The 23,675-nt window shown below is 42.4% G+C and overlaps 1 protein-coding gene across 3 annotated transcripts in view; it reads left to right on the plus strand.

Annotated features, from left to right (window-relative positions):
• Slc12a1 (solute carrier family 12 member 1) overlaps positions 1-23,675 on the plus strand; it is a 94,327-nt gene that overhangs the window by 54,056 nt on the left and 16,596 nt on the right. For all 3 annotated transcript variants that reach the window (XM_032902328.1, XM_032902330.1, XM_032902329.1), the window contains exons 21-23: positions 1,863-2,006; positions 6,606-6,737; positions 6,972-7,083. In XM_032902328.1, coding sequence (XP_032758219.1) covers positions 1,863-2,006; positions 6,606-6,737; positions 6,972-7,083 — 388 coding nt within the window. The remainder of the gene's footprint in view (positions 1-1,862; positions 2,007-6,605; positions 6,738-6,971; positions 7,084-23,675) is intronic.

Raw genomic sequence — 23,675 nt, forward strand, 5'->3', positions numbered from 1 at the left:
TTGCTTCTCATGAGAAGTCCTATTTCCAGAGGAAGAGAAAGACGCTGCCTGACGAGCCCATCATTTCTCTGTTCTTCCTGAAGCTCCAAGGCAGACTGCTGTTTATTCGTCTTATGAAGCTCACAGGTGGGAAAAGGGAAGTGTTCTGCTGTTTCAGTGCACGGGAGGCCTGAGACAGAGAAGGAGTGAATGACTGAAGCCACACAAACTCAGCTGCTGAGCTCTTCTGGGTTGTGGCCCAGCCCACCATGCAGTGTCCTGGCCTTTTAAAGTCAGGGAGAGCCTGACCTGCCCTGACTCTAACACCATCAGCTGCGTTCCCCAGCCTTCTTATGGCTACTCCTCTTGAGAACCTTTGGACCTTTGGGGAGATCGCATGGGTGACTTGACTCTAAATCCCATGCTACTGGCAAAAGATTAATTGCTAAAACCTGGAGAGGGGCCAGGTGGTTTGGAGTAGCTGGTTGCTGTGCGGGCTCTGACAGATTTAATGTGAAATTGTCCCTTCACGGAGAGCTAAGGCAGTGGTTCTGAGGGCTGACATTTACTGAGGCCCTAGCAGGGTTTTGTAACACAGAATCTACTTTTTCTGCCCTCTCCCTCGGAGCAAGGCTTACTTCTCAAGGCTGGATTCTCAGCAGGCAATGAGATAGGAGATCTGACAGAAGTTGAAGATACTTGTTAGCCCAGCAGTGTTATGTGACTGTTTATTAACTCTCATGCTAAGGTCAAGGAGAGATTATATATTATATTATGGTATAGGGAGGGATGGATACGAGAGAGACAGAGAAAGAGGGAGAGAGAGAGAGAGAGAGAGAGAGAGAGAGAGAGAGAGAGAGAGAGAGAGATCAAACTAGGAACTTTCCAACACAATCAAAATTCAGAAAAGCTAAAAGATAGCCAGATACAACAATACAACATCAAAGCCTGGAGAGTGGTCCTGGACCTTCGGGAGGAAATTTTGCACAGTTAGACCCTTGGTTCTTGCGCCGTGAATGACTTTCAGCCACCCGATCTCTGGCATTCCTCAGCTTTCTTCGTTCTTTGGCTTTGGGTGCCCACTCCATTGGGTTTTGTTTGTTTTTGTTTTTGTTTTGTTTTTTCTACTTAGGAGATATAATCAGTGCCTGATATTTTGTTCACTGCAGTTTGTATTCAGAGATTAGAGAAGTTTATTATAAAATCTGATTATCCTTTTGTAATTTGCTCCCCATTCCCTTTCGGCCTTTTGGGACAGTCTTGCAGTAGCCTGGGGCTGGCATTAAATTTATTCGTGTCGCCAAGGAAGACCTTGAAATTCTGGACCACCTCCCAAGTGCACCATTACATGTGTGCACCCACATGCGGTACCTTTCTGTGATTCTTGCTCTTAGTTTCATGTTTCGATTCATAGGCCTTGCTATGTGCAGACAGCTGCCCAGCATGGGTGCCCAGCATACGTGCCCAGCATGGGTGACCAGCATACGTGCCCAGCATACTCCTGCAATATTGTTACTTCTGCTTTTTGAAAACCTTACCTGATAACTCGACCCTTAAGTCAGTGATCTAGCAGTGACATCATCTCACTAGATGGCTTTTCTGGGTGGTATATAAAGGTCTAAATAAGAAGTAGCCTTTCTTGCCCTCACAAATAAAAACAGCATGGGGCTGTTTTTCTGAGCCAGCGGTTGCTGCTTCCCAAATGCAACTTACTGAACACATTACTTTTTAATGATTGGGACAGAAAATTAGCAAACCATGTGCAAATTTGCATGCGTCTTATCGTGTAATTATATGAACTGCTAGATTATTTATGAGATTGTTCCCAGAAACTTTGTTCCTCCGAGTGAAAGTTGCTGACCCTGTGTGTCTACTCTCTTCAGATGAACTGGAGAAACTGGAACAGGAGAGACTGGCTCTGGAGGCCGCGATCAAAGACAACGAGTGCGAGGAGGGCAAGGGGGGCATCCGAGGCTTGTTTAAGAAGGCCGGCAAGCTGAGCATTACCAAGCCGGCCCCTAAAAAAGGTGAGCACTTCTAAACCTTAAGAACACGACTTCAAGATGAGCGCAGAGCTGGACCTCACAAAGGGACAGAAAAAGCATCCAAGTCACTGAGCGTGGGGCAGGCACCAAAAACCTCTCTTTCAGGAAAGTAGCATCACGGAGCACTTTATGCCTCCTTGCTGTTAAAAAAAATATATATATATAAATATATATATACATATATATATTTTATATATATTTTTTATATATATATATATTTTATATATATATATTATATATATATATATTTTTTTTAAAGTAAGGGAGTTACCTAGTGCTTACACAGACTGGCTGCCCCAGAATCTCTGCTGAGATGGAAATATGGAAAATTTAAAACCAGTGATGCTCATCCACTTATCTATACAATCCTTACCTTGCAGAAGTGTCCAGGGCATACGGTGAGTTAGTGAGGGAGGCAAAGGGGATACAGCTAGAAACATCCCTGTCACTAATCAGAATGAGAGACCGTGAGCTCCCTCTGCTCACACGGATTACCGCCTGTAGTTTTAGTTTAGTGGTAAGCTTATCTCTGCGTGTCTGGAAAACATCCAGAGGACAGAGGATCAAAAATGAGAGAATTTGTTTAAGTTATAGAAACAGGAGTTTTGTTTATCTGCTTACTTTTGAAAATCTCCTTCTTTCCCAATCAAGAGTAAGTTGGTGTTTAACCAGGTCCACAGTGACCTCTGCTGGTAGAAAATCAGAATGCGCACAGCCCACCAGAGACTGTCACACACTGGTGTGAGATTGCAGGCTGGTTCACTGTCAGCCCAGGGGCAGGACCCAAACTGAAGCTTTGTTGGCTCCTGGCCTAGAGTGACAACAGCTCTAAAAGGCCACTTCCTGACCTGTAAATAGTCCAATTCCGTTGGCTTGTGCTGGCATGTGTAGCCCAAGGTTGAAATTTCACCTGTAATATAAGGACGATGCAAATACAATCCGTATCCCACGCTCTGTGGGAAGCCTTATTTTTCCCAACAAGTTTTTAGAAATTATTTGTTTTTAATTTATGGGTATGTGCCTGTGTGTGTGTGAATGTCAGAAGAGGATACAAGGTGTCCCGGGGTTGGCCTGTCAGGAGTTTCTAAGCTACCTGACATGGGTATGTGGCTGCGGGGACCTGACCTTCTGTTCTTTGGGAAAGCAGCACTCTTAAACACTGAGCCTCTCCACAGCTCCTCCTCACATACTTTAAAATGTCACTTCCCTCCACAAACGGTGGAACACAGCTTTAATCCCAGCACTCGAGAGGCAAAGGCAGGAAGATCTCTGTGAGTTTGAGGCCAGCCTGGTCTACAGAGTGAAGTGCAGTATATCCAGAGCTATGTAGAGAGACCCTGTCTTAACACACACACACACACACACACACACACACACACACACACTTGAATCCGAAGTTGGATCTGATGTAAAATTAATAATAAGGACCTTCGAGGCGGCTCAGCAGGCTAGGGTGCCTCCCACCAGGCCTGACAACCTGAGTTTGATCCCTAGAACCCACATGGTGAAAGGAGAAAATTGATCTCCCCACCACCAGGTTGCCCTCAGACTTCCCTATGCATACAATGACACATATGTGCCCACACATACACATCTGCAAAAATAAATAAATGCTTAAAATTTGTAATTGAGATGGCTCAGCAGTTAAGAGCACTGATTGCTCTTCTGGAGGTCCTGAGTTCAAATCCCAGCAACCACATGGTGGCTGACAACCATCTGTAATGAGATCTGATGCCCTCTTCTGGTGTGTCTGAAGACAGCTACAGTATACTCATATATAATAAATAAATCTTTTTTTAAAGTTTGTAATTAGAATAAGGCTTTAAAACATTTTTTCCCACTGTCATCTTATTTGTAATACTAATCTCTATTAAGCGACACAGTCTGGAAAAGCAATGGAAAGTTCAAAGTCAAAGCTGAGTCCTCTGCTCATTCTAATCGGTAGGGAGCACAGGCCTTGTTTTTCCTTGCTCATTCTAATCGGTAGGGAGCACAGGCCTTGTTTTTCCTTGCTCTTTCTAATCGGTAGGGAGCACAGGCCTTGTTTTTCCTTGCTCTTTCTAATTGGGAGGGAGCACAGGCCTCCTTCTTCCTCTGCTCATTCTAATTGGGAGGAAGCATGGGCATCACTCATTTAAGCAAAGCTTGTTCTAGTCCTCTGTCACAGGATTCGTTTTTGGTTAAAAGGTACTTTTTCCGAATGCCAACCTACCATGGTGTTCAGAAAACAAAGTCATAATGCTGTGTACTTTAATGCCTAGGAGTTCAAACACTGCTCCACAGGGGGGCCTACACCACCCGGCTTTGAGGTGGTGACAACTCTTTTGAGCTCTAGATCAAGCCCAAACCCGCAGGCTCTCCTAATGATTCCTCCAGACACTTTGATTTGTATGGAACTAAGGGCAGAGTTTGGTCCGTTCTACAAATAAATGTACTTTCTGTCTTTGTGGTCTTAAGAATGTAAAAACAATTTGAGATACTTGCTTTAGAACAGACAGGCCCACAACATGGCAACACAGAACAGAGCAAAGCCTCTTCAGAACCTGCTGGATCTGAGGGAGCTCTGAAGAGGCTTCTCAGAAGAGGCTTTCGGCACTGCAGTAAGCACTTGGCCAACGCTGCCTCTTTGCATGAGAGCCAGGAAATAACAATTCTCAAAGGCAAGGAAACTGGAGATAATATGGACGGCATCTAAAGAACGCCAGCGGTGAGGTTAGGAAACAGGTCTGGTTCACCCGATAGTCCTTCTCCGTCTCCATGTCAGGGTCAGGAACTTTTAAACATGGTGCTGAGATGGCTCGGTGTCTAAAAGCACTGCTATTCATCCAGAGCACCCAATCCCTGGCACCACATGGCAGCCCATACATGTACACTCCAGTTCCAGGAAACGTGACATCCTCTGCTTCATTCCAAGGGTACACACATAAAAGTAAGTAAATCTGGGACTGGAAAGATGGCGCGGCAGTTCTGTTCTTCCAGAGGACCTAGGTTCAAGTCCATGTACCCACATCGGGTGGCTTAAAACCTGTAATTCTAGCTCTAGATTCAATACGTCTGACCCATGTAGGCACCTTCAGTCACATGCACACAGTACACACACACACACACACACACACACACACACACACACACACACACTAAACAAATTAATAAATACTTTAGAAAAATTTTAGAAAAATATTAATCACTTCTAAGTATTATATGTGCAGCCATCCTTAATTAAAACTAAAAGCTTTTTTTTAATCTCCATGTATCCTGGACTTTTTTTATATCCTTTACAAAACTTCACACAACTCAAGGGGTTTTGCTTCAGCTTCACAGAAGTTTTGAAAAAGAAACAGAAGTGGGCAGAGTTAGTGAAATAGAATTTGAGGGGTCTATGGTGCCTGGGAAACTGAAATCCAGACTTCTGTGAGGCTTATGACAGAATTGTTCTTAAGTGAGTGAAAGCACCAATGAAAAGATATTTCTCTCTCTCTCTCTCTCTCTCTGTGTGTGTGTGTGTGTGTATGTGTGTGTGTGTGTGTGTGTGGGGTGTGTGTGTGTGTGTGTGTGTGTGTGTGTGTGTGTGTGTGTGTGTGTGTGTGTGTGTGTGTGTGTGTGTGTGTGTGTAGGCCAGAGAACACCTTGGGTGTCATGCTCAGGAAAGCCATCTATCCCTTTTGAGGGAGGGCCTTGCTGGCCTGGAATTCTCCAAGCAAAGCAGCCTGGTTAGCCAGTGAGTTCCAGGGATCCATCTCTCTGCCCCCAGCCCCAGCCCCACCCCCAGGGCTGGGACTGCACAAAGCTGCCACCACTCACATCATAAGGTTCTTTGACAACAGAGTGGCCTCCCAGTCCCCTACTCCTTATCTCTAGAAAAGCCAATCGCCACAGGTTCTAATTTAAAATTTCAGAAGGTTGTCACGTGCTATAGTTGTAACTGGAGCATAACTGGGCTAAAACACTGAACAAGAAAGCTGCCTTTGTAGCTCAATTCTTCTGAAAAGATTCTTTTTATTAACATTCAGAACTAGGGTTCATTATAGTGTTTTTCAAACAAGGTTTGGCTTTGTTGATCCTTTCCCCCTTTGTCTCTCTCCCCCCCTTCTCTCATACCCTCCCCTTCCCCCAGTAGCCTTCTTCCACATACACATCACAGGTGACTCCATTCTCCCCTCCACTTATTCTTTCATGGCCTTCTGAACAAAGCCAACACAGAACAAAATCCCCCTTAAAGGTAGAAAGATTTGCCTCACCTCATGATTTCAAGATGAGCCACAGTGGCTTCATCTCTGGCAGCAGAAGCCTGAGGCGATGCTGTTCACCTCAGGGCAGACCAGAAAGCAGATAGGCCCTACGAATCAGAGCCAAGCTGTCATGTAAGGACCACCCACCACTGAACCACTTTCTCCAACTATGCTGAGCCTCTATAGGTCCCTCAACCTCCACAAACAGCACCATCAGCCATGGGGAAAATTTCTTATAGGGGGTATCTTCAAAGTTTAAGCCACCATATTGCTTAAATTATAATTCCATCGTGTAGCTCACTGTTGCTGTCCTAAAAGACAAATAGATGTTCCACTGTATCCTCCATTTCAGACAGCAACATCAGCACCATCCAGTCGATGCACGTCGGAGAGTTCAATCAGAAGCTGGTAGAAGCCAGCGCTCAGTTTAAAAAGAAACAGGGAAAAGGCACAATCGATGTTTGGTGGTTATTTGACGATGGAGGTAAGCTGTGCAAAATGTTCACTGAGGAGCAGAACTTCTGCCTTGTTCTTTTAACAAGGTCCGTGTACACGAGAAGGGCATCAGCTCGAGAATGCCATTTCTGTGTTCCCAAAGACCACGAGTCATTTAACAGCTATCATAACGGGAATGGATAAAAATAATGCTCTCGGTTTTGGTTTTTTTTTTCTCTCAATTTCTCTCTTCCTTTCCATTGTAATTTGCTCTTTATTCCAGGGTTGACACTGCTTATCCCATATATCTTGACTCTCAGAAAGAAATGGAAAGACTGTAAGTTAAGAATCTATGTTGGAGGAAAAATCAACCGCATTGAAGAGGAAAAGATTTCGTGAGTGATCTGTGACTCACCTTTCTGCCACTCTGAGGAAGGTCACCCTGCTGCTTTAAATGACTTTGAGAGAGCTAGGAATGGTGGTGCCTATCTTAATTCTCAGCACCAGGAGGCAGAGACAGGCAAATCTTTCTGATTTTGAGCCCAGCCTGGTCTACTACATAGGGAGTTCAAGGCCAACCTAGTCAACATGTTGAGTTCCTGGCAAGACGGGAATTTAAATTGAGACTCTATTGCAGAAGGAAGGAAGGAAGGAAGGAAGGAGGGAGGGAGGGAGGGAGGGAGGGAGGGAGGGGGAAGGGAAGAGGAAACAGACAGACAGACACACAGACAAACAGACTTTTAAAGTAAAGTCACATCATTTATCTTTGTAGATTTTTCATTAGTGCAGCCACTTAAGAGTTGAAGTATCTATGAGAAGAGCAAACGCAAGAGCGTGGCTTTCATACTGTCATAGGGAACCCTGGGAGACCCAGCAGCTCTTGGTCTTGCATGCAAACTTAAGCCCTGAGCTTTGTAAACTCCCAGAACTCCCGCAAAAAGAGAAGACTCTCATTCCATCAGTTTTCATATAGTGTCTTCCCTCTGAGGAGAATGTAATGACATGTATACCCAATGTACACATTTTTATAGCAAGACATAATCACATTCAATGAAAGCATGACAGTTCTCATGTAATAATATTGCATATGTTGATTCTCCTTAAGAAGCAGACAGACAGATAGACAAATAGACAGAGAAAGAAACAAAGAGAATAACAAAGCAAACTGAAAAACATTCCAATGACAGGTCTGAATCTTTGTACCACCTTTTACGAGCTTGTAACTTTTTGCTAAAATTACCACCTAGGGGCCAGCAGGTGGAACAACACAGCCATACACGATTAGTCTGTTGAAAGGTTTGTAAGTTCTTCTGACAAGAATGACCGTTCTGTCTTGCACGACAGAGAGTTTCCCATTCTCCCCTCAGGAAGATGAACCTTTGTGCTCTCAGTTCTCTGTACCTACCGATTTCTGTTTTTATTTCCTGATTTTACTGTTTTTTATTTCTTTTATTTCTTATTTTTATGACAAGGTGCCTGTGAGTATGTCACGCTGGCCTGAATTCACTGTACAACCCTGTGTGTCCTGACTCACAGTCCCCCACCAGTGCACTGAGAGGGCAGGCGCATGCCCACCTGGTTGACCTCAGGATTGCTTAGTTCAGTAGAACACACTTAACATCTCCATGGAACACACAATGCAAATCAAAAACTGAAAAGCCTCTGTCTGAAAGCCACCCTGATTGCTTTGATACCTTTTAACCAAACACAAAGGCACCTTTGATAGAAAGTAATTACATAGGCTCTAGTGATGTCGGTTTTTTTCTCTCTTCTTTTCAGAATGGTCATTTCAGCAAATTTAGGATAAAATTTACAGACATTCATATAATTGGAGACATCAAATATTAAGCCAAACAAAGAGAGGGTAAGAATTGTTTAGCAGGCTCGACTGACCCGCTTCTCAAGTGTGTTGTTTAACAGAGGGTGAAACACAATGTATTTAATAGCAGTCACTTCTGATAGATATTAAAGAAACTTTCACCAACTGTGGACAACGAGAGGGAAGAGGGCTTTAGCAAGGAACTTGAGTAAAGGATCCCATTCTAGGGGTGACTTTGGGGTTCCAGTACTAACATTCAACACTTAGGGCCTGAACTTTTACTGGAGCCCCTAAAAAACCATTGAGACCTGGTGATTTATAAGCCCTGCTCCCAGAAACCATAAAGCTGGCAGAGTTGAGGTAATCAGCTGAAATGTCTTCAAAGCATGGCAGCATTTTAACCCTATCAGTTGTAGAGTTTCAATTCCATTAACTATCTTAGCCATTTACAAAACGCTTATAGTTCAGGCAGCTTGGCAAACCGACACTTGTAGCTCAGTTCTGAGGCCAAGCAGTCCAAGATCAAGGTGCTTTTGGATATGTATCTGTTGAGGACCTCTTCAGCTTAAAACTGGTCACTTATGTCTGATGAATTAAGATAAGAGTTCTGGTATCTCTCTTCTATTAAGGCACTAATTCCCTTGAGGGACCACCATCCTTATGACTCTAAAGAGCTAAGTGCCCCTCAAAGTCCCCACCTCCAGACTTCACAACATTGGTTTTAGGTTTCACTACGTAAACTTTGCCCCGCAAACCTCAGAAGTTCATAACAATGGCATCTCTGAAAACCATTGGGATTACAGGTTCTGTGTTCGCAGGACATCTCAAAGGTGCAGGAATATTGCCTGGAAACATGGTCAATTATAAATTAAATGAACTGGGGCTGGGAAGATGGTCAGAGGTTAAGAGCACTGACTGCCTTCCAGAGTCCTGTGTTCACCCTAGCAACCACATGGTGGCTCACAACCATCAGTAATGGAATCTGATGCCCTCTCTGGTGTGTCGAAGACAGCAACAGTGTGCTCATATACATAAAATGAATAAATTAATTTAAAAATAAGTTAAATGAACTGTTTAGACTTATAATTTAGCAACCACAGAAAGTTTTCAGTTGCTGATAGGTTATTTTACTGTATATTGTGGATACAATGTAATACATCTTAGAATAGACTAGAGCCCAAAGAAAACCACACCCCGGACGTGAAGGCTTCTGCATGCCTGGGTTCCACAGTTCCATTGGGCTATCTTTGACCACTATTTCTGCCTCCCTTCTGGCAAGTCTTGATAAGCTGTCATTCTGCAGTCCCCAAGTCTTTCTCCCTCTTCCTGCAATATAATTTTTATGAACTTGATAAATATTTCAAAATGAAGACTCACAATGCATTTTACTGACCAGATAAACAGGAATTCGGGGATTGTTTAGGGTTCTATGAGCCCTAAGGCTACAAGTCAGGTATATGCTTCACAAAGCACCTTCTAATAAGGTGAAAGTTGAGGGCTGGGGGATTTAGCTCAGTGTAGAGCGCCACTAGGAAGCGCAAGGCCCTGGGTTCGGCCCCAGTCTCAAAAAAAAAAAGAACCAAAAAAAAAGAAAGTTGAAGCCGATAGGGCTAACCAGAGATGCTTTTTAGATGCTTCCTTGTATCATACAACCTCAAATGCCTAACATTCTATGCTTCTTGCTCGTGCACAAGAAACAACGATTTACTAATTCCTCTGGTAAGTGTTCCCACTTTACTGTTCTGACTAGAACTGAATTGTCAGGCAACACTTCTCTTCACTTGAAGAGTTGTAGTTCACTGGGTCAACCATGGCATTTTCACAGTCATGTGACCCCAACAAGGTCATTGTGTGGCTCTGGTTGGTAGAGAGAATTTTAATAGCAGAAACAAGATGAGTATGCAACATGAAGCCTTAGTGGCAGAGTTTAGAGATTATGGTAGCTCATGGTTGTTTCACCTTCCAGTATCTGGGGTTAGTACACGCCTCTATTAAAGTCCTTGTTCTATGCTGAGCCCAATAGTCACCCAAATTAGTCTTGTAGTAGTGGAGTTTGTCTTCATACTCATCTTCTAAACCAGTCCTTCTCTATTCCCTTGTCCTTTGCCCTTCAACCTGTTTTTCTCCTCTGAGAGCCCTATTTTTTCTGCATCACCGCTCACCCTCTCTGTTCAGCTGTTGTCCACCACCCTGTGTTCTATACTTTCTGTTCTGTCACTGAGCATGTGATATGTCACTTATGAACTGGCCTCTCCATTCTGGGAGTACCTACTGTCACAGTACAGACACACTTTGTCTTACTATGATGACCTTGCCCAATGATGTCTTCTTTTAGGCATTTTCATCTTGCCCTGTGTCTAAATTTTATTCCAGACACCATTGTTATCCCTCACGCAATGCCATCCTCCTCCTCAAAGAGAATTGTTTATTCCAGAAGAAACCAATAAATTAGGGTTTCAGAGTTTTGCAGATTTTCTCCCTGCTCATCAAGGTTGCAAAGAAGATATATCAACCTTACTGAGGTAAGATAATTGTAAGCCCACAGCACTGGTCCTGAGGAAAGAGGCCACCCGTCGGAATGAGTATGCAGAGGACCCGTCCTCATCTCTCACCTGTCCACCACCCCTTCAGCCATGTTGTTTGTAAAATGGCATACCCTGCTGGCAACTCACCCCAGACTTTTGAAAGTGGCCCTAGTTTAGAACTGAGCAGCCACTTAGCCCATGGCACCTTAAGTTTCTGGCAGCCAGCTGATAGCACAATCAGAGAAAGTTTTCATACGGCAGCCCCAGGGCACCAATCGGCCATCATGAGAATACTGGCCCAGTGACTGGAGAGATGGCTTGCAAAAATGCATTAGCCTCTTTACAGACGGTCTGAGTTCGATTCCCAGCACCCGCATGGTGGCTCACAACCATCTGTATGGGATCTGATTCCCTTTCTGGTATGTATGAGACAGAAATATCCATAAAAATACATGAACAAATAAATTTTAGAGAGGGGGTTGGGGAAGAACACGTCCAGTTTCAGCACCCATGGTGGTCTTCAAGTGGGCAGTTCACACCATTAACAACTGTCCCAGATCTCTATTTTGTCTTGCTCACCTGGTATTATACAAAGTCAAATATTTGCTTGTGGAGGCTAGTGTTAAATTATCTTTCAATCACCTTTTGTAAATCTTTTCAATAACTGTGAAATGTTACACCTACAAAGCATTTGACAGAACAAAAGCCAACTAAATGAGAAAATAATTGAGCTATGAGAAATGTGCAGCATATATTGTGATTATATTCCATTTATTGTAAACTGAATTAAAAGTCATGGGCCAAAAGACAACAATCTTTTATATGGAAATCAAGAAGAAACTGAAGACAATTAACCAGATAATTTAGCTACAGATGCTAGAGTAGTTCAAACAAAAACAAACAAAAACAAACAAAAAAACCCACTATTAAAGATTACTGTGAAAGAGAAATCTTATGTGGTCCAAGGAGAAAATTTAAAATTTATATCCATTTGTGAAATGAAAAATATATCCTTTTCCTCCTTCCTTTTTCTCTCAGGGAGAAAGTTTTGTGCAATTAAGATAATGCTAAATCTTAGTATGAGAAAAATGATGGAGAATGCAGGACAGCTATTAGTTAATTTTAAAATGCTGAATGAACCTCATGCATATTTAACATGAGATATTACAGATATATCTAAGAGTCAATGTAAAGGTACTTTTTAAAAAAATCACTTGCCAGGAAAGTTGACTCAGCATTAAGATAACTGGTTGCTCTTCCAGAGGACCAGGGTTAAATTATTAGGACTTGCACAGTGGTCCTAATAACCATCTATAACTCTGCTCCAATGACCTGTTCTGGTGTCCATGGGAATAGGCATATGTGGTGCATGGACATGCATGCAAAAAAAAAAAAACACCCATACATATAAAATAAGAATAAACTTTTTTTTTTCAATTTAAAAAGAAAAGAAAAATCAGGTAAAGGAAAATGGAAGCCATGGCTGGGGACATCAGAGGGTCAGCCTTGGACAAACAGTCAGAGGAAGAGGGGCAAAGACAGTTTCCTGCAGTGCAGTGTTTCAAACGCAAGAGAGAGAAAACCTAGTGACTTACGGATTTTAAGTGATTGTCACACACAGTCAAGTACAAGTGTAGTCTGGCTTTCAATTAAATGACTCCAGAAAAATAAGTTTTATAAAGAAAGGATTGGTTCTTTCATTCTTCCTATTCTATTTTCTTGTATAAAGCTTCACTCAAAGTCTATTTAGGCTTAAAAGCAAGAAGACTCGACAATAATGACTAGGACTACATACTTGTTCTATGTATTCAGGACAGAAAGTGCCCTTTCAGCCATTAAAGTCAGGTCTTTGTACTCCATTCAGGATGCATTGTCCCCCTAATCCACTGGGCCATCCATGGTGGTGGCACCACATAATACTAGGTGTAATAGTTCAAACTGAGTTTGCTCAGCCCTGGCAGAAATGTGCTAGATTAGCTATGCTGTAGATGGAACAGTTCTCACCAGAGATATTGCTAGAAACAACTGTTAGATTTCCACTCCACCTCTGTTTCTTGGGAAACTCAGCTTTTAAGCTGTATTGAAACAGGGCTCCTGACTTTTGCAGGTGCAGAGAAAACCAACTCTGGCAATGTAAAGTGCAAGAACATGTAGAGTTGTTTAAACAGTACTTTCACATATTAAAACCAAGTTCTGAGTTGGTCAGTGGGTGCTGCCTCATTTTCCCAAGCCACTCACCCACACCATACCCGCTGCTCTAAGATACCAGTGGCCATTGTCACCCCTCCATAGGCCAGGTTGAAGCCACGCCAAGGACAAGAGTTAGAGCAATCATCCAGATCTGAGGTCCCGACCCTGCACCCACTGCCTGCACAGCTCTAAAGGCTGGATGACTACAGAAGTGAGTTGCAGCAAATGAAAGCACTCTTGAAAGAATAACAGAGTCACTGCCTCTTGCTCACCCATCATCTCCCCCACTTACTGTGAGTCACAATAGAAATCTATGGCACTCAGCATCTCTTCAGTCCTTAACAGAGGCTTCCCTGGCAGAGGTATTTTACCCTTGTAAAATCTCTGCACTTTTTATCTGCAAATCCTAAATCAGGCCAACTGATGAGATAATTGAATTCATCGTTTATATTTTAATGTCTTCACCCCAAAGCTTATGGGTTCTAATTATCATTCATCCCAAAGTTACTAAATTGTAAGTAAGTTAAATTATATAAAACCAAAGAAAATTATTCATAGTTCTAGACCTTCTTCCAGCAGAGCTCTGAAGACAACTCCTTCATAAATTATGTTTTACTTTGTGCTGTGGTTTGAAGAATAAATCTAAGAGATTATCACAAGACAAGAATGAGATTCTCCTGTAATTTTTAAATGTTCCATAGCTCACGCACAGCCGCTTTCCCAGTGATTTATTTTTGATGCCCTAAGATGGCCTCAGATTTTAGGCATTTAAATGTTGATTTTTGTCCTCTCGCTTAACACAAACATGAATAATAGTCATTTGAAAAATCTCAGACCACAAACATCAAACTCCAGGACAAGGACACCATTATTTTTGGCAGACATTTTTGCACAAGGATGTTAAGCCCGGGAGCCTCAGACTATTTTCTTATCAGCCCAAAGCCTCCTTAACAGTGGGTATTGTTAATTGACTGCTCGTGGAAGGGCTCCTAGCTCTCAATGAATAATAGATAATCATCTCTCATCTACAGAAATGAGGGTCTCCCATTGATCAGCATAACAAAGCAAAATGGAAACCCAGGTGGACTAAAAGTGCGACATAGCAATCGGTGTCTTTTAACTACATTGCAGAAAACATATCTGTGCAGTAATTACTATCCATTGCTCATGAACTAATAATACGATCTCACAATGAACAAGGCCTCAAACACACCACTGCTTAAGAGGTTTTCAATTAGGAGGGAATGCCAGCCCGTGGTTTTCTCACTATAAGTTCCCTAAAGATGACTCTCAAAAGATTTGCATACCATCCAGCTTGATTCATGCATCTGTGGAATAATGAGTCTGTTTCTGCATGTGAGGCCTCCTTACAATCCAATTTCAAAGGGAGTCTTTGAAGAGATGATTGAACCTTATAGGCTCCAATGAAAGCCACAAAGATTTGACCACTGCTGAGAAATTAAAAAGAGAAAGTCCGGAAAATTACAGATGCAGAACTGGAAGCAGTCAAGGAAAAGGTAAGAACTTGTCTCCCTATGTTTTCACTTTAATGTGAATATAGATGAGGTAACGGGTTGATTTCAAGGAGTGAGATCTGGTCAACCTGACTCCTGAGCACCCTGGTATTTTTAGGTGCTTTTAATCATATGACTGATAAAATCATTCAGAAAATGTTTCAATTTTTCTAGAAAATAACCTATTTTAAAGTTAATGAAATGTTATTGTTCAGACAGGATGACTCCTCTGAAATTTATTCTTAATAATCTAAAATAAGTTTTAGTCATGCAATGTGGATAAAAGTAAGTTTAACAAAATTTAAACAACAGCAAAGAACCTTAACCTCTTAAACATAGCTGTGAAAACCTAATAAAAATATTTTCCTCCAGAAAGTTATGATGTATTGTTTAGAATAAAGAATACAGATGTTGTAAATGAGCTGGGGCAAGATAGTTTGTCAGATGTCCTGAGTTCAATCACCAGGTCTCACTGTGCAAGCAGAAAATATATTTATAAAAATTGTCTCCAACATTTACAACAGTGCAGTACACATACAGAAATAATAAAAATAACTGTGTGAACATATGTATGTACTATATGTATGTATGTGTGTGTATGTATGTGTGTAGTTTTGTATGTGTGTGTGATTGTGTCTGAATGTGTATGTATGTGTATGTGTTATATGTATGTATATGTGTGGTTTGTGTATGTATGTATGCACATGTATATGTGTGTATGTATATGTGTATGTATGTATATGTGATGTCAGGATGTATGTGTGTGGTAAAATGTTTGTATGTATGTATGTAGGTGTATGTATATGTGTATGTATGTGTGTGTGTGGTTGTATATGTATGTGTGTGTGGTATGTGTGGTTGTGTGTGTGTGTATGTATGTATGGTGTTTGATTGTATATATATGTGTATGTGTGTGGTTGTGTATGTGTATGTATGTGTTTGTATGTATATGTGTGTGTATGCATGTGTGTATGGTTGTGTGTGTGTGTGTGTGTGTGTGTGTGTGTGTGTGTGTGTGTAGTATGTAACTGAGTCTGGCACACCATGAGATGAATGATGAGTTTTCCAGGAGCCTGAGTACCAGCACTTGAGGCTAAGACAAGAAGATCATAAATCACAAGGTCAGCCTGAGGTAGACAGAACAACCAGAAGTTTTTCTCTGGCCTAAGTGTAAATTGAACTGGTAAGGTACTGGTAATGAAAAAGAAACAAATCATCAAATCAGGGGATGCCAATCTAAGTAAAAAAACTCAACATCTTTAATTGGACATTAAAGGACAAGGGTGACCAGCTTCAAAACTACAAACACAGATAAACTGTACTAGATCTGAGTTAAACTAGAGAAGAAAATATTAAACTTTTCCAGCATTAGTAAAACAACCCTGAGATAGAACAATAACTTGTGCACCGGATTGAGTATTCAGTTTTAGAGACATTATTATGTATAATTAAGCAATGACATCTGAGGCTGGTCTGAACCCAGGCATAGTCATCACCACTAATTTTCCAATGAGTTTACTGCGGCTTATTACTTCGAAAAACCAGACGTACAGCACATTGTCAGTTTAACTTAAAGAAATAGAACAGAACAGAACCTATCCTATAGGGCTATCAAAGCAATAGCAAGATTCAATTGGTTTTCTCCAATGAAAGTCTGTTCCCAAATTTCGTTCTAGCTTTTGTTTTGGCCATCTGTCTTGTTTGGTTTGGCTAACTCCCTAGAATTAATAAGCCACCGTATCACAGTGACAATCCAGACTCTCTTTATAGTTCTGTACTATGAAGCTTTGCAACATTGGGTCATTTTTAAAAGCATGTCCAATTTATTTTAGAAAATGACTTCTTTAAAATGACTTTATCCATGACTTGAGGTAAGAAGAGACAAATTCTCATTCAGACTTGATAGACCTATTCAAACCCAGTCTAACAACATTGCTTACACAGAGTTACCGCCAAGTTCGGATCTTGAACGAGCTGTTGCTATAGAGCATTCAGAGCCGCCTAACCTCATATCGTGACAGGGTGCGGGCAAGTGTTATTACTGGTAGGGAAGAAGGTATAGGTGAGTGCAGACTGACGTAGACCCATGATCTTTCCAGTGGGAAGGATCCTAAAGATAGGTTGGCCCATCTCAGGAGAGCATATAGGCAGTGAAGGAAGATAAATGCTACCCCACAGTATGACAGAATCCTGCACTTCCAGCAGAACTCTGCTTGACTTTAACAACACCTATAGGCTGTTGAACACGCGCTCATGTTGGGTTGATGCTACCTCCATGTGCATCTTATATGGGACCTCGCTGGCCCAGGAACCCAAACTCGAAATTCCTCCCAGCAGCCCAAGTGGGCCAAGTTCACAAGCATCTTCCTGGTGGGTGCTCCTGAGCTGAAGGGTCTATGGCCGACTCAGGATCTGCACAGTGTGGGACAGGTCACCAAATGTGCAAAAGGCCATGAGCTCTCCTATTTCCATTCTTCATCGTCATGGCCCTACTAATGTTAGTAGGAAAATGCCTACGAAAATATTACTCGTGAAATGAAAGACAGCTAAAAATGGGAAATGTCCAACTATTTTCATTTTACCCCATGAACTGGACCCAAAGGCAAATGTATATTCAGCATGGTATGGCCTGGAGGACTCAAGCTGTTTCAACGTGCAGCTACTGGGACGTGACAAGGCAATGGTAACTGCCCCCATGCGAGGGTACATCATCTTTTACTAGGATTCAAAGATCTAATATCGTAGTAGAACTCTATTTTAGCCTGTATAATGACCAAAACCATCGTTTTCATTTATAGATGTTTGCATTATCTCGGTAAGCAAAATGCATCAATTTAATTTCGTAGTTCAAAGCACCCAGCAAGCTCCCAAGTGATAAACATTTCACACACCAGAAGGCAGATAACGGCCCTGCCGGCCAGGAATTTTCTTCTTTGCTTTAATTTTCCTTCCTCATTGTCAGAGCCTCCAGTGGCGGTAGAAAGGACGAGTTTCGATCGAAGGTAAGGAAGTGTTAGAAATCCTGACCAAGAACCTCTCCCAGCATTGTTGAGGGAAATCACAAGAATGTCCTGACATTTTACCTAAAGCATGAGAGATGAGAAATGTGCTATGCTCTGGTGTCTTGAACAATTACAAAACGTGGGTCTGGTACTTTGTGTTTAAAATCCCCATCTAAGAATATACAAAACCCTCTGGAGACTAGCGCTCACCTGATTTAATATACATAAATTTTGGTCTTTTAAAAAGTGCCACGAGAGTTTTCCCTGACCAGTTTTAAACATCAAAAACACCTTTCCCTTTGTCGCTGGTGAATAAGAAATTAATAAGAGCCACGACATGCTGCTTGCAGGATGTGCTAATGCAGACGAGCTCCAGGGCAAACCAATTTTGTTTCGTGGATTCTGCATGGCCCCCTGCAGTGAGGCCACAGGCCCGTCAGCGGCTCTCCGTGAAGTTGTTATTGATAAACATGTGGTATGCATGTGCTGCTCACAGGAAAAAAGACATGCTGTCAGTGGCCTGATTCTGGCTTGGCCTCCTGGAGAAGTTTGTGATTTAAAATCAATATCCCGGGAAACTGTAAGAAGGGACCAGGAGTCTACAGTAAAGTGTTCAGCAAAGTTACCCAAATGAAGGTTCATTTAATGGCCGAGCACAGCTTAACCCTCGATCACAGAAGCTTACATTAGCCAGAGGCACACTCAGGCAGGTGAGCAAAGACACATGTTCCACTGACCAAAGAGTCCCAACATACAAATATTCTCAATTGTCTTTCATTAAATGTTTTGAAATTTCTACCTAATACCATTTCTTTATTTTTTTTCAATTAAGTGGTTTGCATAGACTAAATAAAAGCAGATCTATCTCAGCTGAGTGTCAATCACAGGTTTCCAGAATCCACTACCAAAAATATATCCAGATCCTATATTTATTTATTTCTTCTATAGAAGTATATGGTTTTAGAATAAATAAAGATATATGGAGAAACTTGTAAATTTAAAACAGGTGTTCGTAGTGTATAATATTTAATCACAGAAAAAATGCTTATATGACAGTCGGCTTGTTTTGGTTTTGTTATGTTTTGACTGTTCTAAAACCAACCTGGTATCAAATCTACTAAAAAAAAAAAAAGAAAACACTAAGTTTTGCTTGCTTAAAGTTGTGTATTTGCTCTTTCATTGAACCACAGCCCTGTGGAAGTGGGTTTGGCAGATGAAGGGAATATTGCATCTGGTGTGCACTGCTTAATGCTGGGGTTCAGGATGGTGCTTTGCACTCAGCTGCACACAGCAGCAGAGAAAAGGAGCAAGTCACCAGGCCACTCTGAGCTCTGCTCACACCTCCAAAGGATTCAGTGACTCAGGAAGAGTGCCCAGCCTGGAGGTCACTAGAGTGACCTCGGAAAGGAAGCGAAAGGTCAGAGAGTTAAACATATCCCTCAATGTGGAACATGCTAGTTACGTGGAGGCTGGAGTTGGAGGAAGGGAGGTAAGCAGAGGACGGGAGGGCTAAGGACCTGACACGAATCTGAGCTAGAGTTCCTTCTGGGAGTGTTCCCAAGAAGGGAGGAGTGCCTGGTCTTATGTGCCCTGCACACAGGTGGCTCACATGGGCTGCCCTGGGAAACCTGAGGTTCCCAGCTCACTGACAGCAAGTTTTCACTAAATATTATTATAAGGTTATAATATCTACATAGTATACACATGTATATAATTACATTGCATAGATGACACTATAAACAAAAGCCCTCCTTCTTAGGGCCTGAGCTCAGTTCTTCATTAATGGGGGCTAATTTAGGCACTGGAGTGACAGATGGTGTTTAGGCGCTGTTCGAGACGTTCTATCGTTGTTGCTGCTGTTGCTTTGGGGAGGGTACAGAATTAGCAAATTCAAATGACTTTGGACCTTTCCTCCTGCATCTACTCCTGCTGACTGGAATTTGGCTCTGCACCACTGCTCAGTTTATGTTGGGGTTGAACCCTAGGTTATGAATGCTAGGTAAAGCCCTCCAGGCTGGTCTCTGTGGACTCTGTAGATTTTTCTCACTTGATCCCCACCTCGGCTTCACCCCCTCTTCACACACTGGATGGGTTGGGGTGGAAGAGAGAGAGAGGAGAGAGAGAGAGAGAGAGAGAGAGAGAGAGAGAGCAAATGTAGAGAGAGAGAACTTTGGAATCTAATTTTCTTTTGTTTCTTCGAGCAGGACACTAACAAAACCAAGCTGAATCGGCACCCTTCTGAATGACCACCAACGGCTGTCATTAAATTTAGCAGCAAAAGGAAAGGCAGCAGTGACAGAACCGCATCTGTTGCTCAGAGTCAGCAACAAGCGGGCGAGCCAGGCAGGCAAGGCAGAGGAAGGGCAAGAAGCCTAGAAGGCAAACCCCACCGTAATGCCCCATTACGCTTTAGATAAGATAGCTTCATTAATGTTTGACTTCAATTTAAGACAGTTAACTGCACTGTAATTACCTATTATGCAGGGAATAGAAGACTAACGGTCACTGTGTGTGGCCGTTACATCCTGTAATCCCAGCTAGGTGGAAGCAGCAAGACCAGGAGCCCAAGTCATCCTGGAAAGTTCAAGACCAATCCTGGCCAGGAGAAATCCAGGCTCAAAACAACAAAACAAAAACAGAGGAGACGCAGAAAAGGAAATTTAAAGAATTTATGGGTTGGAGCAGTATACCCAACCCAGTAATATGACCCTCTTTTGTGGTTATCAGTCATTCCTTATATCAGACATATGATATTTATAATGAGTACAAATGGCAAAGTCACATATGTAGTAGTAAATGAAGTAATTTAAGGATCGTCACCACATGAGGAACTGTACAGGATCTGCATTAGGGTGTCGATGAGAGAACCAATGATTTATTTAGTTAAATTTTCCAGCATGAACAATTTTTCAGCCCCTAACCTTTGGTCTCAGCACCATGAACACCATCCTCTCCACCAGTGTTGCTAGCCTCAACAGCACCTGACAACCTGAGAGCCTGCAATGACTACTTTTATTCACAGCAACTTTTGTCTGCCTTTACTGTTGCTGGTCCGTGTGTATATGTGTGTGTGTGTGTGTGTGTGTGTGTGTGTGTGTGTGTGTGTGTGTGATTTCAGGGCTGACCACTTGTATAGAAAACCAGGACTCATCTCTGGAGAGACTAATTTTCCTCTCTATGATGCTAGTTTGGGGTCTAGTTTGTCGTGGCGATAAGAGGTGTGGAGTCTGGCCACCTGTCCATGTTAGCATGCTTGTTATGCTGCTGTGCATTCCACCCCTGGGGCTGGGAGGGCTTGCTCAGGACAAGCTAACCACAGGTGGGCTGCTGGCTGGCTATTTGAGTTGGCTCCTTGATCACAGGTTTGGGAGGAGTTGGTCATTTCTTCTGGTCTTGCTTGGCTCTGTGACGTAGCCTTAGTTGGGGTATGGGGGGCACTGCGGCTGTAGTTACCTCCTTGTCTTGCTTGCACCTGGTTTCTGAAGGCCCCAGGCTGTGGCTAATTTCTACCCAGTATTCACTGGAGAAGCTAATCTGGGATGTGGACTGAGTAGAGACAGCCTAGTTTTCTTATTTACTGTGTTATGGTTAATGCGTTTATGAGTTGTTGTCGGGTTTTAAAGTCTTCTAGATGCACTAACACATTGGAGTTTTGTTAGTTTTCCCTAAGAATGCCAACTGAGCCAGATTTTTGCAATCTTGCAATGTTTGGCTTCAAGTGACTATAGAGACCTCACTCCCTCCTTCTCCTCCTCCTCCCTCTTCCTTCTCCTCCTCCTTCTTTCTTTCCCCCAACCCGGCACCTCCCTTCCTTTCTCAAATGTTGCTTGCTGATTTTATAAAATAAATTCAAGTGGTTGGTCTTGGTCACTGTCGCTAAGAGATCATGATCTACCATAGCGCCCACAGGTGCCACTTAAAGCCATCCTAGTCCCAAGTTGTCTTGCTGAATGAATCTTCCTTTTCTGCCAGGTGAATATGGTTGTTTTGGCCTGGTGAACTGAGGATCAAACTCAGCTTTGCTGTTCCCTGGGAGCACACTCTTCCATGGCCTCTTCCTGATAGGGAATCTCAGATGGAATGGACAAATCTTCCTGCCAGGCTCTAATTCTGCTTACATCTTCATCAAGGCTGATTTCAGACTGTCATTTGTCTCAAGGGGTAAGGTTGTTGCATTGCTCAGTTTTTCTGCCTCCACGGGGTTGAGGGATCCCATCTGTTCTCTGTCCACTGAGCCTTGATCCTAGGTTGTTGTGTTTTATATTCTTGTTTTATAAGTTTCCCACTGGAGCTCAGGGCAGTATTATTCCTTTTTTTGACTAAATTGTAAATGCAAGTGAACTATATATGGTTACATGAAGAGTGCTGAATGAGTATTGTCTCCCCATGGCCAGATGGAACTACATAATGGCATTCACTAGACCCAGATGACGAGACAGCTAGCTACATTATAATGAATTAAACTTAAATAATACTCTTCAAGATGAGAAGGAAGGCATGCTATGAAGAAGCACTATCGGTCAGGCAAGATGGAGAAGGCCATGCCTCCTGGCTGTCCCCAGCAGTCCATGTAACCTCCTCCATTTCCTGACCCTTCTGGCTCTGAATTCCTCATTAGGCAGAAAGTTTGCTCCAGCCTTTTTCAATCCCCATTAGGATGCAGCGTCTGTGCCTTACCTAATGATCTCTGTTCAGCGAAGAAAGCAGCATATTCTGAATGCTGCCTGTTCTGGAACTATTAATAAAATTATACCACAAAACTAGTGCTAGGAACAAAGACTCTGGCCTTGTGTTATATTTAAGGTGATGAGTGCGTCTGTCAAAAGCGTTCAGCACGCAGGTTTGGTAGAACTGGTAATAGTGATTAAATGTGGAGAAATTCTGTCTGGGGTGATGAACCACAAGAGTCCTAACAATAATTCCTCTGTATCTACAGGATGAGCAACCAAAGGGGGTCCTAAGGTCTGGTCCTGGGCTTTAGCAAGCTCTCGGATGGTTGTCCTGCTTTCCCCTCTGGAAGCTATCCTTTTACCCTATTGCCCGTAAGAGCTAAGTGATGCTTCTAAGTGAGATAACTGAACTCATCTCGGATTATAATTCTGGAGGCTGGCCTCCTGACACAGCTACTAGATCTAGAGTCAGCTTTCCGTGGCTGCCCTCGTTAGGTTAGATTAGTCGAGGTATGGTCAGAGAATGTCACACTCAGATTTTATTAGAATACTGACCCCACCAACACTTGTCAGTGAGGCAATACTTTGTGAGTTAGTTGAAATAGTTTCACACTAACAAATGCTGTGGAATTAGCTTCTAAGCCCTTAACTGCCAGCCCATTTTTTTTACACTAATCTAGAGAGCCATTTCTTTTTTATTTTTATTTTATATGTATGAGTGTTTTGCCTGCATTTAGGTAGGTGTACTTCATGTGTCCTTGATGCCCATGAAGGCTCGCTGGGAAAGGTACCTGGATCCTGGAACTGGTAAGTCATGATGCAGTGAGCCTTTCTGTGAGAGCTGGGAACTGACCACGCTCTGCAAGAGCAACCAGTGCTCTTAACCATTGAGTCATCTCTCTACCCCCTCCTGTTTGTACACTTAAGATCTTGGTGCTGGTTCCATGAAATTAAAATCCTGCCTCTGTTCATTGTGTTCTTCATGAGAGACTCAGACATAGTCGTGTGTGGTTCCCAATCTACACACTGATAAAATATTTTCAAATATGTCTCTGCACACACTTCTGGGTGACACAAGTCATTCTGAGAGGATTTCCAATGGCATTCTTTTCTAGGAGTGTGTGTGTGTGTGTGTGTGTGTGTGTGTGTGTGTGTGTAAACCAGAGGCCAACCTCCAGTATCATTTCTCTTTTGTTTCTTTTTCATTTTTTTGTTTTCTTTATCTACTTTTGAAATATTATCCTCCTTCCAAGTTTCCTATGGAAAC

The sequence above is a fragment of the Rattus rattus genome, chromosome 5, assembly GCF_011064425.1.
Source record: "Rattus rattus isolate New Zealand chromosome 5, Rrattus_CSIRO_v1, whole genome shotgun sequence".
NCBI classification, from domain to species: domain Eukaryota; kingdom Metazoa; phylum Chordata; class Mammalia; order Rodentia; family Muridae; genus Rattus; species Rattus rattus.